Source organism: Triturus cristatus, chromosome 7 (assembly GCF_964204655.1).
Source record: "Triturus cristatus chromosome 7, aTriCri1.1, whole genome shotgun sequence".
In the NCBI taxonomy this organism is placed as follows: domain Eukaryota; kingdom Metazoa; phylum Chordata; class Amphibia; order Caudata; family Salamandridae; genus Triturus; species Triturus cristatus.
In genome coordinates this window covers 91,707,604-91,726,428 of record NC_140590.1, presented here as the reverse complement: position 1 = coordinate 91,726,428, position 18,825 = coordinate 91,707,604, and the positions used below count along the sequence as shown (strand labels likewise).

Sequence of the window (18,825 nt, the reverse complement as noted above, 5' to 3'; positions counted from 1 at the left end):
GTTTAAAAAAGTATTGTGCTTGTTCTTTGAAAGTTCTTTTCGCTGGCGCCATTTCAGGCTCGCTGGGATCCTCAGAAAACGTATTAAAGTTAATGAAATAGTCAGAAGCAGTTCTGTCAAAGGTTGAAATTGCATCAGCATTTGTTGAAATCGCTGGAACCAGTGGATCACTTGCTACGTTGGTGTAGACCGGTGTATCAGGATGAACTGTTATTTGGGTTTCAAGAGGAATGAGTTCCATAGCATTGTTGCTTAGTCCTTCATTTCTTACTGTTGGATTCTCAATGGTGATTAGTCTTTCAGTTTGAACCGCTTTGATAGTAGCTAGAGCAGTGCATCTGCTACTTGGTCGGAGTCCACATGGCCTACTGTTTAGTATCGGCCACATAGTGTGGTTCGATTAGGTCGATGGACACAAATCTTCTCTCCTTTTTACCAGCAAGGGGTGGCAGAAGTACTGTTCTTGATCCGTGGATTGCTAGGAAAGGTACCGGTTGTCTGTAAGAAGGCCCAAATTCCTTCTTGTCCGTGATCTTTTCTCTGACTAGATCCCCAAGCTTTGGTATCCAGACAGGCCTTTCTGGGATGGCTGGATTATCCCCAGTGGTGGTTGGCTTCAGGAAAACGTTGCTTTGTTTCGATCTTAGTTCATTTAAGTCCTGTAAAACAGCCAAATGACCTTTGATATCAAATGGTTTATTTTCCACCACTGCGCCTTTACATTCGAGATCAGGAACCCACATTCTTGTCTCAAATAGGACCTCATATGAAGTGACCCCCCCCCTAGAGAACTTCTTGGCAAATTGTTTATTGAGCGTTAGACCCAATAAAGATGTTTGACCCACCCATCACCCGAACCTAATACCCTAGCTGTTATAGACCGCTTTATGTCCCGGTTTTTCCTTTCCACAACCGAATTTCCCTCAGGATGAAATGGAGAGGAGTACCGCAATGCAACGCCCAAACTGGCCATGGCTTATTTGTAAGCCCGAGAGCTAAACACAGGGCCCTGGTCAGAGTGTAGTGTGCCAATTGCATATGTGCCAATAAAGACTCGTAAATCTTTGATAACACTTTGAGTGTCAGACGAGCGCTGAGGCCACATCCATTGGAACCTTGACTTATTGTTTGTGGGATTGCATACCTCCAAGAGGACGCCTGCACGTAGATAGTCTAATGCTGTCTAACAATGGTGTCTGTACTGGGCAGGTTACTTTGCAGCCTGGTATCTGGTGGCATTCTGCCCTGCGATCTCTATTGCAGTCTATGCAATTATTGATGAAGATGTGAATAAGTGTATTCATTCCAGGCCACCAGTACATCTCTTTTAGTGTTAAAATTGTTTCAGTGATCCCCTGATGTGACAGACCCTCTCCCAGATGTGCTTCATAAATCAAAGCTGCTCTACATTCCACGTTTGGAATGACCCTATCCCCCACTCCAGGGATTCGAGCAAACAGAACGTTGTTCACATCAATTATATACGAGTATTTGAGTGGAAACTTTTTAGGTAACTCTGCAGCACTGCCTTTGCTTGAAGCATTGACAGCCAACAATATCTCACTCTCTATCTTCGTTTTTGAACGAGTGATCGCAGCTACGGAGGCCGTTTGCACAGCCGCCTCTGCTGCTTCGTTAGCCAATGAATTCCCTGCACCGTGAACGCCATCACGTTGATGACTCAGCGTGTGTATCACGTGAGTGTTTTGTAGTCTGTTTTGCAACTGAACTACTTGTTCCCAAAGCATTTGATGCTTGATTGTGCCACCTTTTGCATCTTTAAAACCATTTTGAAGCCAACTCTGTAAATATTCATTATATGATTGAACAGAGTAAAAAGAATCGCACACTACAAGTGTGGGGAATTCGCGATCCGTATTTTCAAGTGGCAATTTTAATGCTTGTAGTTCAGCTCGCTGAGCTGTACAATATCCTAGAGATTGAGTTTTAGTGACTATCGTTTGTAATTTAACATTGCGCATACGGTCTTTAACGATCGCGCAGGCTGCACTGTAAGCTTCCTTACTTTCCGTAGCGGGATGTGCTGATCCGTCAGCATAAATTATGAATTCATACTGGTCAAGAGGGAGAATTTCAATAGGCAGAGGACATTTGTGTTCGTATTGCAGGAATGCTTGTGTTTTTAAATAAGGATCAAAAAGATATTCACCATCTGTTGTAGCAAGAGTATTAACCCATTGTATCCATCTTGGATGTGAAGCTTTTGCATTTGGAATGCTCGCTTTTTGTAACTGCCTCTAAGGCTGGTACCGGAGTCACAACAATAATGCGTTTCACCTGAACTAGAGCTCTTTCTTTTGCTCCAGCAGTTTGAACTGCTGTCAGAATTTTTTCTGTCAAAGTGCCAAGTGCATACAAATGTGGGGGCAGATTTATGTTTCCTGGCGCATCCCTGCAAATCAGCAAGGATGCGCCAGGAATGATGCGTCACGCAAGTTTACCCTTGCGCCACACATGATGCGCCGCATTTACAATGCGGCGCATCATGGCGCAGGAATAAACAGATGCGTGACGCATCCGATGGCGTAAGGTTGGCACAGTGCTTCAGTTGTGTCGCAAGCGCGACGCAACACCAGCACTGTTCCAACCTACCCTATCCCTAACATGGTGCATCAAGCCTTACGCCTGCTTCAAGCAGGCGCAGGGTTTTGGCGCATCAGCGTTGGGAAAGTGACTCAGTCAAATCTTATAGATTTGACTGAGTCACTTTTCAGGGGCATTCCTGCGACGGAACGCCCCCCCTCTGTCGACAAGCCCACGTGAAACCTGACGCAGGTTTTACGTGGCGCAGGGCTTTACATCGTGACGCATCTCCATAGATGCGTCATGATGTAAATATGGCGCAACGTGGCGCAGGGTTTACACCGCCGCTGCGTCACAAAAGTGACGCAACGGCGGCGTAAAAGTGGCACATCTCCAATATAAATCTGCCCTGTGATTTGTATGCAAGTGGTACTTTTTCACCTTCATTAAAAGTTAAGTAGGTGAATCCGCATTGATCCGAAATTATTCGGATCACTAAAGTGCGTGTATTTAAGCATGTTTGTAAGTGATTTGTTGCTAACAAGTCAGTTAGTATTGCACGCAGGATGTCTGTGTGTTCCTGTGTCCAATCTTTGATTTTGAAATCAGGTTTGATTAGTTCGTAGAGAGGTTTAAATCTTTCTGCGTAATTTAGAATGCAAGTTCTTCCGAAATTCCAGAAACCTAGAATCGACTGTAAATATTTCACCGTTTTTGGAGGTTGGAGCAGTGCACATTTTTCTAAAACATTGAAAGTTCATATCCTAGGAAAAGGACATTGAGATGGGCAATTCTAGATTTCTTGAAATTAAATTTGTAGCCCTCAGAGGCGAAGCCCAGTATAATGGTGTTCACCGTGTTCAAGTGCCTATCCATGTCATCGTCTGTCAGATGGATATCATCCACATATGACAATGCCTCGTCATCATAAATTTGTAGTAACTCTGTTACTCTTGCTGAGAATAACCCCGGGCTGTTCTTGAACCCTTGTGGGAGCCGACAGAAATGACGCTGGGTCCCCATTATCAAGAAAGCTGTCAAGTACCTACTTTCAGGTGCTATGTTTTGACAAAAGAAACCATTTGAAATATCCATTGTGGTTTTATATTTTTTACGCACAATGTTATTCATTAATACTGTGATGTGTGCATTTTGCACTGCAATTGTCTTAGAACAAGTGTTCAGGTGTCTGTAATCAAAACTAGAAAATGTGTGTTGTCTGGTTTGGTGACAGGAAACAAAGGATTGTTCATTGATGAGGTGCATGTTTCAATCACCCCTTGGTATTCAAGTTGATCTCCCTGACCTGTATTTTAGCTTCTTGCTTAATTGGGTACTGCCTTTGTGCAGTAGGTTGATATTTTAATTGGATTTTATGGTGAGTTGAGTGCTCATCCCATCCTACGTGATTTTTGTATAATGCAGGGGACTGGGCTACTAGCTACTGCCCATTTCCTGGCATAAGTATATTTTAAAAGTATAGGAACATGGTTGGAGTACGCTGGCATAATGATGTCTTCGCCATGTGGGCACTCCCTGACAAATTCCGGTGGCCAGTCTTTCTGCTAGAAGTATATCATAACCCTTTGAAAGTTTTTCCCAAAAGAGTGCTTTCACTTTTCTTGGTATGTCTCCCTCCATCTGGAGTGTTATCTCATATAGCCTTTGTGGAGAACTAACCCTGAGGTCTACAGTTTGAAGTGTTATGTACTCATTCAAGTCCACTGTCTCCTGAAGTTCCTTCAGGTTCTTCTGAGCTATTGTTACTTCTGCTGCACTGTCCAGAATTGTCTGAGCCCATTCTCCGTTCTTGAGTTGTGTCCTCAGGATTTTCTGCATGTCTGATCTTCAGACCTGCTACCTTCTTTTTAGTGAATTGAGGTTTTGGTTTGTTTTTCTGAACGTATTGATCGTCTCTGGACTTCACGCGTTCTTCTTTTCTGATCTGACCGACCTCTTCTTTCGGATGTCAGTGAAGATGGCTGAAAGGTACGAGAGGAACGTGTATCAGTATCTTGATACCTGTCAGGTTTTTTCAAATTATTCCTATTCCTGAGGTTATATCTCCTTTCAGAGGGCTCCTTTTGAGGAGACCTACCTCGGGATTGAGAACGTTTCTCTTTTGAAAGTTTTTTTATTTTCCCACTTCTTTTTAGAAGATGTAGGATTGTTTTTAACTGAGTCTTTTTCAGGACCCTCAGACAGTTGTGGTTTAACTGTGTAATTCTATTAATTCTTGTATTTGATTAAGTAATTCCTTATCTGACATTGCCTCAATGTCAGAATGAGGTGTGTAGCCGGCTAAAATCGGCCATGTTGCTCCTGGTCTACCTAGTGGACCGAGCCTGGTAATGTGATTGCAATGTTTTAGGGCGCCTTTAAACCAGAGTTGATGCTCCTGGTATGTGAGTGTATGTGAGTGGAATTTCAATATCCTCGAGTGGAATGTATTCCTCAGGTGGTTCATTTTCTTTGAAGAAGTGAAACACATTTGTTACTGGATTTGATTCTGGGATTGTGATCCATGAATAGAATACCTCTGTCTGAAAATATTCATGTGCCTCTATCACAAAAACTGCTTTACCACCTCTTAGTGTTAGGCCATGTTTTATAAGTTTTAGAGTGATGGCTCTCCCTAAATTTGGATGGATGTTTATAACACCCTCATCGGGTTCATTTTTTTTTTAAATGCAGAAAAAGTTTGAAGGAAACAAAGATAAGGTCCACAATATTTTAGAACACTGTATCCTTCAACCTTGAATAAACCAAATAGCTAATACCTAGGATTCTCGTCCTACTCAGCTATGGCGGATATTATCCCTACCAACTCCAGAAGTCTTATGGAGTATTATGAGTAGGGGTCTCTGAGAAAAGCACGACTGAGTTACTTCTGTACCTAGCGTTAAATGAGTGCCTTACCAAACGTTGGGCGCCATGTAGTGTAGTTCCGATTTCCCTTACAGGCTCTGTGCATTGGAATAATATACACTATAGTTTTCGCAAAGGACTAAGGTCAGTATGCTCCTATCGAGTACATTAAATTTAATTACTTGTGTGTGCCAGCTAACTCAGAGGTCACTAGAAACTTCTCGAATTACAATCATGTAAGAGATATGAGCGGTTACGATCATTAGACAGAAAGCAAGATATAATACACACAGCGTAAGCAGTAAGAAGAAATAATACTGCAATAGCATTGTCTTTTACCTATGACATATATTCATATATACATACATAAATAACACAGGCTAAAAAGTGAATACTCATCTGATGCTTCTAAATAGTTCTACCCCAGTGTACCTAACCTAAGTGTATTACGAGGTAAGAAGTAGGTGCTGTTTTCTATAGCATGGTATACACTAAGTTTAGCTTGCCAAGAGTCCTTCTAGGTTCTAGTCGGCTCCATACTTTTAGAATGAGCGAGGTGGGAATCTCTATCCGAGTCTCAAACTCTAACACCTCATGAAGGGAGTCAGAACACTGGAAGCTGGATTCTCTGCGAGCAGGGATGACAGCATCTGGTCAGTGCGTCAGGCTGGGATATGGTCCCTTCCGAACTTGCCGTGGCGAACCGTGCAGTCAAGTCGTGCTGAGTCGAGCAGTGGTTTGCCATGGTAAGAGAAGGCATATTTATACCTGGAAGGTGCTTAGGAATGCTAGCATTGACGTAAAGTCGGGCAGAGGAAGACGTCATGGATAAACCCCTAAGGAATAGTAGTTCATGCATAATAGATAAGTTCTTGGAGAAATCAAAAATCCTAGCTAGGGAAAGTCCCGTTCGGCTTAAGGGTCTAGTTTCTCAGAACTCGCTGTAACGTGGGATGGACGGATGTAGGTGACCATGCCTGTATTTGGTTATTATGGCTAATGCCTAAATAAGGGCTGGGATTCTATACCTAAATAAGGGCAAAGCGAGTTGTGCCTATATAAGGACATGATTCAGGGAAACCTATATACGGGTATCTAAGTCCTACGTCTGAGGAGCAGGGCAATAATACAAGGATGCGGGGCACATAGCGGTCAGCTAGCATGCCGGTCGTGAGCTTGTGAATCTCTAACTTGCACATTATAGAGTTTTGATCTCATCTCGGTGAACCATCATGTTTGGACGCATGTGCTCCTTTCTTCCCCCCTCTGCCTTAGTTATCCCAGCTATACGCGGAGTTAGAGCGACCGCGGTGGCAGACGCAGTCTGTTCCTGGTCGCTGGATGCCTTGTAAATAAGAGAATGACTGCCCGCTGTTGCTTCCGGGAACTTTCCAGCAGAGTCAGCACATACTGGTCAGAGTCCCAGATCACTCCAAACTGTGTTGATGCTGAATTCGCGAGAAGGGAGACCAACAGAACCCCAATGACCTTAAGGAGAGCTAGCAAGCCTTGTGCCCAAAATAAATCAAAACTTCAGACACCGATTAAACCCCCCTGTATGATAGGAGCGGCAGGGCCACAACTAAGGGACAAATCAACGGCTGACTTTATAGAGCCAGTGCTAAATAAGCCGACTTCTGCTGGTTCCAGTTCTAGACCAGGAAAAAACAGGTATGCTTTAAGGAATGCCGGTTTTGGGGGTAACCAATCTCAGTAAGGAAGTAACAACTAAATCAGAGTTTAGAAGGGGGAGCCATTCCTGTCCCAGTGGCATCTCATAAAATCATCCATCCTCAGGACCTTCTTCAATCAGAAACGCAAAGGATATCCCAGAGAGGGATAACTGCATTACCGGTATCAGCTAGTAACCCATTGGGGGGAAATCAAAATCACTCCCTCATTAAGATCTTATTTTAAAATAATGGAGTCTCAGAATACTCCCAGGTTATGCCGACAAAAGGTACAATTACCTCCGGAACCCCATTGGATATGGAAACATCAAGGGTTTCAAGGGAGTCTCAACCCCTCACAATTTTCAGTATTGGCCACTGTGTTTCAGGTTGATAACTCTCCAATAGATGGTCCCCAAATATCCCCTAAATGAGTTCTTTAAGGAAACTCAGAAACCATCACTACTGACGATAGTTATATCCTGCTATCTCTATCAAATGTTATAAAGGAAAAATGTGCAACCTCAAAGAAAAAACAGGCTAAGATATAGGAGGCTTGGGAAAATCTAGAGGGAAAACTGGCTGACATTACAGAAAGAATAGCAACAACGGGGGGCTTAATAGGAGTACTGCTGGAGGAAGTAAAGCATAATCACATGGAGATTCAAGCACTAAAAACAGGTGAAAAGGAGCTGATGGACTTAGGATCCTATCTAACCCCACTACAATTCTGCCACAACCTCACTAAGATCCTATTAGACATTGGTATCTCCAAGTCTTCAAATGCAATTTGTCCCTGGTGAAAAGCTCTACTGGGGGTATGCAGGAGTTAGAGGGTGCCTGGCGCATATAACTGTAGTGACTTCTGATCATTGAAGATCTTTGAAGATAAGCGCGCTGACTACTGGAGACAAGCGCGGCTCCACTTCCTGTGCCTTCCTGCGTCTTTCTGAGCCCCAGAGCCCTGCGCTGGGGGCCAGTAATTCAATCTCCCGCCCAAGCTCATGAGATTGTGAGATTGTGTGCTGTACGTTGGAGAGTGGAAACTCGGCGCTCGGTGTTGCATAAGCGGCGCATCGACGCATCGGCCCACTCGGCGCACTAGCGCATTGGAGCCATAGCTCTCTGGCTGTGCTGGCCAACTGGCTAAGAGGCTTGTGATATAAGAACAAAGTTATGACCGCAAAAAAATTACGCTCTGGCAGATTGGTGTACACAAGAGCTTGCAAAAAAACTAGAGCTAATCCTCTAAGGAACAACTCACTGCAAATACATTTTGTGAAGCGTTTTAATACCATCCCTTCCTTCTTCCTAAAAAAGTAACAAGTTTAAAATCAGTAGGAATGCCGGATCATGTAGAGGCTAAAGCAATTCCTGGAAAACCATTACCAGTAGAACCCTCCATACTACCGTCTAAAATCGGGGGATCATGGCCTACAGATCATCATACACTCAGAATCTAGGGTGGCTGATATTTTGGTGGCAAATTTAACCATTCACTCCCTTGTAAATGGAGTCTTTGAATCCGAAGGAGTTTCTCAACCAATCCCAAAAGCGGGAGAAGACATAATGGAAGATTTCACGCTACCTGACATTAATTTAGATCAGCCTCACAAGATGTCTCATGTTCATAATCTAGAATCGTCCAGGATTCTTAGTCCTGCCACTTCATTTTTTTCCAAGGATCATCCCGTGAAACTGCAACTGTTCAGTAGTACACCCAGCGGAACAAGCTTACTGGATTCACAGAGCTCATTAACTCCTGAACTATCCCTGAACGTTCTTCCTTTAATTAATAATTCAGAGTCAAAAATGTTGATGTCGGAATCGTTACTTTGCCTAGAAAGAGTGCTGGCTTCCATCCTAGCCCTAATGGAGAAATCAGTAAGTAACTCTGACTCTATTTTAGACACTGTTTTGGCCTTGACAACGTTTATAGTCTCTGAACAAAACCTATTGCCAGGCAAAGCTTGAGTATTTCACCTCAGTATGTCTAATCCAGGGAAGTGATCTTCCACTCCCCTTCTTTTGAAGGAAGACCCCGACAAGCTATATTCTACCCAAACAGACTCTTTTCCACATGCTAAAGGGCGGGACTTTGGCACCCAGGCTGGCAAGCCTTTCTTTCGTAGAAATAATAAAATCAAAATGAAAGAAAAGAAAACGAATATATACTCGATAAGTTACAGTCCTCTACTCTACAGCAGCTCTTGAACTCTGAGTCTTAAGCTACAGTGGTTGTGCCTACGTTCTGCCCGCAAACTAAGACGGAAAATACAAATTCAAACACAATTTGAAAGGTTTTCCCTATCTTCCTAAAAACTGGTGTGAATTCCTCAAAGCAGCCTATAGAGGAAGGTCTTAAAGTTGGATGCTCTCCTATTAAAAAAAATGCTATCAAGAACAAAAGTAACAAAGTCTGTAAGAAAAAGAAGAAGGAAAAAAGGGAAAAAAACGCCAAAGGATAAATAAAAAAAGGACAAAACGGTTACGCTTCGACCCTAACTTTATCCATAATATATCACCAAAGCTGGATTTAAATGTTCTGAAGAATGAAGATGGACAAACAGAGTGTATTCTATCGACTCCTTGTTCCTCCTCTCTGAACTCAAGTGTACCTATTCAATCTACCAAAGATGCAGTGACATTAGATATAAGTGTTACTCCTATTGTTCAGAGTATTTTGAACCCTAATGCTTCTTTATTTGCTTCCTCTCTAGGTAATAATGTCATGTATAATTCCAATGATAATATTTATGAGGTATCTAACTTAGGTAATAACTCCCATCCTGCCCCTTATAGCCTGGATTTTTCGTTTATCTTTGACCATGAACTATATATGAATAAGTCCTGTTTGTTGGGTTGGTTTGCTGATATTTCGGGCCTACAGATGATCGGAAGTAATGACATCACTGTAGTTGAGGTTCAAAAATATAACAATCTTAGGGTTGCAAGAATAACATTTGCATCCAAAGCTATCTCCCACCTGATAATGGCACACAGCGATAAACTTCATTGTTGTAGCATTGATGTTTTAATACCAGAAGTGGAGCTATCATTAAATAAAGTGGTCCAAAATAGGCTGCCTAACACCAATATAGAAACCCCCGCAAGAAGCATACCTTTCTCAGAGAAAGAGAGTATTTTGCAGGTTTTCCTTGGTAAAGAAGATAGGAGGGTTTCGCTCCATACAGAGAAAAGTACTCAGTATGTGCTTCCTGCAGAGGAGGAAGATAAGAAATGGAGTTGGGCACTCTTAATTCAAATAGACCTTTAGGCCTTAAATGTGGGAACTCTTCCTAGCAAGGATATTAATGTGATATCTTGGAAGGCAGCCTACTTAAGAACTAATAAAAACAAACTTTTATTCTTGAAAGAACAGAATGCTGATATAATTTGTCTACAAGAGACTTGGATCACAGAAAACTGGTCCATCGAAGATTATATTGTGCTGAGCCGGCCTGCGCTCCCTGTGAATAGAGGTCACGCTAAAGGAGGTAATGCTATTTTGTTAAGTACAAGCCTCAGTTTGTCATATAAAGAAATTTGTCATGCCTCTAACCTAATTCAGGCGATTAAGCTAGATCATAAAGATGGCCAGGTTTACTTAGACTCCTTGTTGATCATATGTCATACTTACCTCCCGACGCATCTTATTCTTATCTACTAAAAGATCTATTTCTTTTTATCTCCTCTGCCCTGGAAATTAAAGACTGCAGGTTCTTATTATTTGTTGGAGAGTCTCATCAGTATAAGGGTATTTGCTAAGACCAAAAAAAACAAAGCCCTAAATATTCCCATTGCCCAATTTCTGAATAACAGCAGGGCAGACAAAAGAGGAGTCTTATCACTCGAAGGTTTGAGAAGTTTAGATCTCATAATTGCTAATGGAAGGCTAAAAAAAGATTCCAGCAAACTACACTCATAGGGCGCCAACTGGGAGATCTATTATAGATTATTTAATTGTTTCTGCAGATTTTTTCTGTAAACTTTAAAATATGGAAGTCCTGGGAAATGTTTTCAGTGACCATATGCTGATTCGCTTTAAATTTGATTTCACTTGTGCGAAGGTAGGCCCTTGGAACTTTAAAGGTGACACAGTAGGGTTCAATGTAACAAATGGTGGAATACACTGGAATACTCAAGCGAATGGCAAATTAAAAGCACACTTATCGACACTAATAAGAGATTAGCAACACTTAATAATGGTCGAGTGTGACTCTATCACAAAATTGTGTTAAAAATGTAGCATCAGCCCGAGACTATCTCTTTTGTCCAAAAAACAAAGCAGTATGTATAAAACTTTTAAATTATTTTAAGGAGTTTATGTATATAGTTTAAATCTCTTACATACTTTTTAATTGGGTGGCTAACCCCCTTGTTTGTCATCTTCTTATGAAGTGTTAGTCCTTTCTCAAATTGTATTTTGCACAGTGACTGGCTGCTGTTTACTGCTATTCTGCACAATAGGGATATTGTTAGACTTGGGGGTCTCTAGTTGGCACAGGTATGCACTTGTGACAAATAGGGAGCCTCGCCTCTAGTCAGGGTAAAGGGGTACACTCCTAAAATAACCACTGCTCACCACCTTGGTAGCTTGGCACGAGCAGACATGCTTATCTTAGAGGCAGTGTGTAAAGCATTTGTGAACACATACACTAATCAAGTGACAACACTACAGATGGACACCACACAGGTTTTATATCAAAAATAAGTATTGTTTATATAGATTTACCACAAGATCATCAACAACAAAAATCCACAATACTGTTACTTTAACCCCTTCGCCGCGGCAGGAATTCCGCCGTGGCGCTGGGGGGGTTTGGGAGCAGGTGCGGTGGCGCTGTGCTCGTGACGGAACCACTCCGTCACGAGCCATGGTTGAGCTGTGCTCATGATGGAGTGGTTCCGTCACGTCTCCGCCCACTGCGCTAATCGCCCACACAGGCGGGGAATTAGCGCCGCGTGGGCGGAGCGGCCGCCAACGGCCGTAGCATGACGGAACCACTCCGTCATGAGCACAGCGCAATCGTGGCTCATGACGGAGTGGTTCCGTCATGAGCGGGGAAGGGGTTAAGATGGTAGAATTTAGCTTAGTTCTCTTTAGTTCTTAAATGCGACACTTTAAGTCAATGTACCTTTTAGATGCGACACGCAGGGCAGCGAAAGTGTTGCAACGATGTAGATGAGATGAAAGTTTGGTGCAAAGAAATAAAGACGTGAAGATCTTCCAGATGCAGCACGCTTCTCCGATGTTGCGAGAAGGCTCGATTGGATGCATCAGCTGCAGCGGCGACACCCCTTTACACGATGCGACAACAGCGGCTTTGGCAGCAACACTCTTTTCTGACGTTTGCGAGACGCTTCTGCTCGATGCGACAACTGCAGCGGCTACACCCTTTACGCGATGCGACAACAACAGCTCCAACGGCGGCACGCTTCTCCGTGGATGTGAGGCACTTTCTTGATGCGGTGCAATGCGACAGCTACAGCGGCGTCATCCAAGATGCAATGGCAGTGGCTGCGATGTTGACACGCTTCTTCCTCGATGCAAGACTCTTCTCTTGATGCAGTGCAATGCGTCAGCTACGATGGCTGCGATGGCGACACGCTTCTTCGACGTTGCAAGGCACTTCTTCGAAGATGCGAGATGCTTCAGCTCAATGCGACAACTGCAGCGGCGACACCCCTTTACGCGATGCAACAACAACAGCTCCGACGGCGGCACGCTTCTCCTTCTAGAGTCGCGTTTCCAGCTCCTTGCGACACGCAGTCCCTCAGAAGGCCCCAAAACAGCAGCAGGCACGTCCAAAGAACTCTGGGGAGCTGGTGGTTGAAGTCTGTTGTCCCTGAGACTTCAGCAGGAGGCAAGCTCTTTTCCAAGCCCTTGGAGATCCTTCACAAGTTGAGCAAAAGTACACACAAAGTTCCTTTCTCCTCTCTTTGGCAGTAGGCAACCCCTGCAGGCCAATCCCCAGGTTTCAGGGATAGTCTCTCCTCAGTTTCTTCTTGGTTCCTCTCCTCAGCAGCGGTTTCTTGTTTTCCCAAAGTGATCTAAATTCTTGGGATCAGGGTCCCAATACTTAGACCCCAAAATCCTTTGTCCTCTGAAGGCAGAGGGGCCTTTGCCTTGTTCAAACCGGTTCTGGTCAGTCCTGGAGCACTTTCTTTACCTGACTTCTTCTTTCCTTTCAGAGTGGAGGGCAGAGACATCAGACGCACCACAAGAGGGGGAGCCAGCATTGTGGAGGGAAGGCACAGCCCTATTCAGGTCCCAGGTGCAACTCCTCCCACCCATATAGATGCAGATCTCTCTATTCACCACTGGGCCACCTCACCCTGTCTCCTGGAATTCCCCAGCCCTGTCACTCAAACTTCAGAAAAGGAATACACAGCCTAGCAGAGGCAGGTTTGAATGGTTAGACAAGAAAATGCCTACTTTCTAAAAGTGGCATTTTCAAACACAGAATGTTAAAACCAACTTCACTAAAAGATGTATTTTATCATTCTGAGTTCAGGCATACTAAATTCGAATTTCTACCATGTTCCCAGAGTCAGTTAGGATTATAAGATGTAATAATCAAACTGCCCATTCTAGCCTATGGAGAACAGGTAGCCTTGCAATAGTGAAAAACGAAAATGGCTGTAATTCACTATTAGAACATGTCACACACACCAGGGCATGTCCTACCTTATATTTACAATGCACCCTGCCCTTGAGCCTACCATAGGGGTGTCTGATATGAAGAAAAAGGAAGGTTTAGGGACTGGCAAGTGGGTGCACTTGCCCAGTCAGCATGACAGCACCAGACTGCACGCAGGCTCTGCAATGGCAGACCTTAGACACACTTTTACAGGCCGCTTCTGTGGGTGGCACAACCAGTGCTGCAGTCCCACCAGCAGAATTTGGATTACCAGCCTGGGCACTCCTGGTGCACTGTACTAGGGTCTGACAGGTAAACCAAACCAACCAATCATGGAATCACTAATTCATCATCAATTTACAATAGGGAGAGCATATGCACTTTAGCACTAATCAGCAGTGGTAAAGTGCCCAGAGTCATAAAACAGCCAACAACAGGTCAGAAAAAACATAGGAGGAAGGCAAAAAGTTCAGGGATGACCGTGCAAAAAGGGCCAAGTCCAACAGATATGTTGCGTTTATTTCCCACTATGTTCTTGCTGTTAACTTCAAAACTTAATTAAAGTGGGATTTTGGATGTTTTCTGCATATGAACTGGCTACTACTGAATTGCTTTTTGTACAGGTTTGGAAATGCTCAGTTATTTCTTTTTCTTGCTGCTAATTCTAAATTAAACTTTTTAGTCGAAATTGAACTCTGGACTCCGTCTTGTATATGTACAGGTTGATACTTACTGCCATGTGCACATTTTAGGAGATGCTCTTTTATACCTTTTTTCTTGCTGCTAATCTTATTTGATCTTTTAGCCGAAACTGAATTTTGGACTTTATTTTTGTATACGAACTGGCAGCTACTTTACGTCCTTTGCACATTCTAATCCTAAATGTTATTTTCTTTCAAAATGGCTATGTGCTGCAGTCCAAATCATTGAAAAATCTTCTCTGAACACTGAGGTTTTGCAAAATAATTTTACCTAAATGTACCTGCAATTGTCTAATATGGTCCTAAAAAAAACGTTAACTTCTACAGTAGAGGTCTTGGGCCTCTGTTTCTGCCGTGAGCTAAATGGTTTTAATGTTGAAATCTTAAGTATTTTGCGTACTGGGATACCTAACAATATTGACTACTCTTACCTAAAGGAATTCTAGCCTTGATAACGCAGGTCCCTAATAATTTTATGATGGTTCATGGAATGAGTTCTGTTAAGTTTTATTATTGGTAATAATATGCATGCACTTTTATGTGGACCTCCTAGGAGTTCCAAATCTTTAATTTAAAAACAACATTGAATTGAGAACTAAACAAACAGTCACAGTTTTAATTTCACTTCTATAATCCTGATATATGATATTTTCTATAGCATTAAATTGTCCATTTATTATGTACCTCTAGAAGACATGCAGCAATTCAACTAGAAAATGATTATGATACTAATTATGTACAAAGCTGGAAATATTAACATTTAGCCCATGATTGTATTTAATCACAGATGATAAATATTGAATGAGAACCCACAAGGATGGAGGCACATGTTCAAGTCCCCACAAATATGGTTCTGGCAAAACTTATTAAATAACAAAATATTTGAAGCAAAATCCTGTATTATTCATTTTTTCTTAAAGTTTTTCTGTTATTTGTATATTCTTTAAACTATGAGATTGATTACTCCTCAAAAGGCAAGTGTACAAACATACTCCATTCAAAGATGGTAATCACATGTATGTGTGTGTGTATGAGTGTTTGTTTGTGTCAGGAAAAACAGCACACCTGCTGTGTGTATGAGAGAAGCCTGCAGTTTGGATAATAGTTCTGTGACTGTTTTTAGTGTGAGGTAGCTTCCACTGCTGCACCTGTATTAATCAGGATTGTGAAAACGCTGCTCCAATTTAGGAAAGAGTTGAAGACACACTTCTTTAAAGAACACTAAATCACAATGCATTAACCGTCAACAATCCAGCTTCCACTTGTAATACTTGTCGACTTTATGCATGTCTTTGTCCATGTACAGCTCTCTGCTTCGGTTTGGTTAAATTTGCTTTCAGAAATTCCATATACTTACATGTATATATACATACCTTATGTTACTATTCCATGTTAGAAATAAGCACAGATTGGCAGCTTGTAATACTAGTGTCCATATGGTATATGGTCTGTAAGTGAGTGAAGTTTAAATCTTAAGTTACCAATGCCGTACCTGGTATGTGTAATGGAATACTGCATTTCAGTTAATGCAGTCTATGTTCTCTGTAGGAAGTGTGCAGTAGGAGACTTGCACTACAATGCAAATGCTAGTTGTGTACCTGATATGTGTGTGAGGAAGGCTCACATGTGTCCCAGATGCCACTTATGAAAAAAAGTTGCCTTGTGATACCTTTTCTTTTTATGTGAGGGAATCTTGAACTGTTGATGCTTCTGACCTTATTGTTGACAACAATGGTGAAGACACTCATGAGACTTTGGACTTTGTGTTAAGTAGTAGAGAGTACTTCAAAAGGAATGAGGTTGCAATAGTTGATCTCGAAGTGACTCTAAAAGAGTGTTCTTTTGGTAAGGAATGCTTCAGAGAAATAAGGTCAGAAGCATCCTGATTAACTATTAGGGTATTACTCAGACAAGATGCAATAAGGAGAATATAATTTCTTTGTCAGAGGTGCAAATATGGATGTGTTGAATTCGTTTGATGTATGTAAATAATGTATATGTTTGTATATATATGAAAAAGAAAAAAGAAAAAACAAGATATAGATATGGGAGATGAGTAAAGTATGAAATAAATATACATACTATCACTCAACCTGAGAGTATAACTATTTTTCTTAGTGAAACTGTTTTTTGACTTCTATGTGGAAATAAAAATTTAAAAAGATTTCTCACAGAAAAAGAAGATAATTCATAGGAGGAGGTAACTTAGCTGTCCCCTCTATTAATGATTACACTATTGATCCCGGGGCATTATTTCTATATATCGTGTCTGAAAAGTTTCAGCGCTCTGTCCATCATCTCCTTGTGCTTGCTTTGATCACCCTAAGTTGGCAGGGTATGCCCAGACATGGATCCCTTGCTCACTTTGCCACTGGATTCAAGCTAGCCTGGCTGATGAAGGGTGTTACCCCAAAACTGGTCCTAGGATGCTTGCCTACAGTTCATGGAAGTTCAGCTAGACTGTTCCCATGAGGCACATGGTCAAGACTGATTTGCATATAGCTGGGTCTGAGCTGAAGTGGAGAGGCGAGCTAAAGAACGATGATAGTATCAACCCAGATCTGTAACTGGGGGTGAGTGTCTGAAAAGTTTCAGTGCTCTGTCCATCATCTCCTTGTGTTTGCTTTGTTCGCCCTAAATTGGCAAGGTATGCCCAGATGTGGGTCCCTTGCTCACTTTGCCACTGGATTCAAGCTAGCCTGGCTGATGAGGGGTGTTACCCTGAAACTTGTCCCAGGATGCTTGTTTCCGGTTCAGGGGAGCCCTGGCTTGGCAGGTTGGGCTGGACTGTTCCCATGAGCCACAGGGGTGAACTCTGGTGGTGAAGTGAGCTAAAGAACGGTGATGGATTCAACCCAGATCTGTGACTGGGGGTGAGTGTCTGAAAAGTTTCAGCACTCTGTCCATCATCTCCTTGTGTTTTTTTTCCCTCTTACTCAGCGCAATGAAACATTTTTGGTGTACGCGCTCTGTACAAATGCTGTGTAACATAACTTTGTAATTCATTTAGAAACATATATTTTCAGTAGATTTTATTTGATTGTCACCAAACAAAGCTAGAATAAGAGGTAGGTGAAAATAGAGCATTCCGAGACAGAACGTTCTGGTGGAATTGTATGTAATTGAAGGAAATCTTGCAAACCTCGCTATTTTGGAGCCTGCCTCAAAGATTTAGTATGGCTTCCTGGATCATCTGGTATTGTTAAAAAGGGGTTAAAACAATTGCAAGTGCATCGAACAGTCATGGTTGCACGTGTTGCAAAAAGATGTTTCTGACTCCACTCTATGTGTTAATACAAGGTTAGATTTACTAACTTTCCATACAAAGCAGTGCAGTACCTAAGGTTTCTGTGATGTGTTACATGAAAGGGGAAGAGCATAACAACACCAGATCTCCTAAGATATAGTGATGATTCCCTCTCTCCCTGCTTGGTGCACTTTAAGCTGTCACGTCTTAACACAAACACCCTTGAATCACAATGTGTGAGTGTCTATATGTGTGTGGGGGGGGTGGGGTGTGTGTGTTTCAGTGTGTGCAAAAACTATGCAAAAGTCTCTTTTCCCACTTTTCATGCGTGCTGTACAGTGCAATAGACATGCAAAGCTGGAAAAATATGGAGACTTTTAAAACTTGTTCCACTAGTACATCTGCCTCATATGTTTGTCTATAAATACGGAGCTCGGGAGTTCCTTCAAAACTCATGGGTAGATAAAAGGGAACCAGAAGTAGCACACAATTGCACAGAGCACTACCTTGAGGCATTAAAGGTAATTTTCCAATGCAAATCATCATTTGCTTTGTAAAGTAATGAAATTTAACGTTTAGTGATCATATCTCACCCTCATACAACACCGCAGCAAGGAAACCGAAAACTGTCAGAAGTGATGTCATGATGCTGTAGGAAGGTGCCAGGTGATGAAGAGGGTCTGGTTGAAGCCTGTCGCCTGCTTTTCTGTGAACTACACCTCTGGAGATGCTGCATTTATCTCCCATAGAGAAGCAAACATCCTCCCTACACGCCCCCCACCTGGCATTCAATTGAATGCGGCAACTGTTGCCAGAGCCAGCTAGCGCTTGGAGCGCGCCCTGGGAGAAAATACATTTGCTTCCCTCACTTCATCTTGTGACTTGCGTCTGAACACAAACATCTTGCACCTCTCCTGGGTCACCTTAATCGCCCACAGTTTATTTCTGTCAGGCTAGTCGATGCTAAGTTGTTTGTTGTGGTAGGGAGGGGATATTAGTGTGTCAACGGCAGGGGGTGAAAAGTAGATGTGAGGATACAGAAGGGGACTTACAGGGTGTTTAATACAATGTTCTCAACCTGTTAAAAATTATTAGAACAACTCTAAACGAAATCACTGGAGCCAAGGTAGGGGGCACTGCTATGGGCAAGT

The 18,825-nt window shown here is 42.4% G+C and overlaps 1 protein-coding gene across 1 annotated transcript in view; it reads right to left on the bottom strand.

Moving 5' to 3' along the window:
• LOC146808898 (phospholipase A2 inhibitor and Ly6/PLAUR domain-containing protein-like) overlaps positions 1-18,350 on the bottom strand; it is a 262,038-nt gene extending 243,688 nt beyond the window's left edge. The window contains exon 1 of the mRNA XM_085615710.1: positions 18,268-18,350. Coding sequence (XP_085471836.1) covers positions 18,268-18,319 — 52 coding nt within the window. The 5' untranslated portion in view covers positions 18,320-18,350. The remainder of the gene's footprint in view (positions 1-18,267) is intronic.
• Between the last annotated feature and the right edge of the window lie 475 nt (positions 18,351-18,825).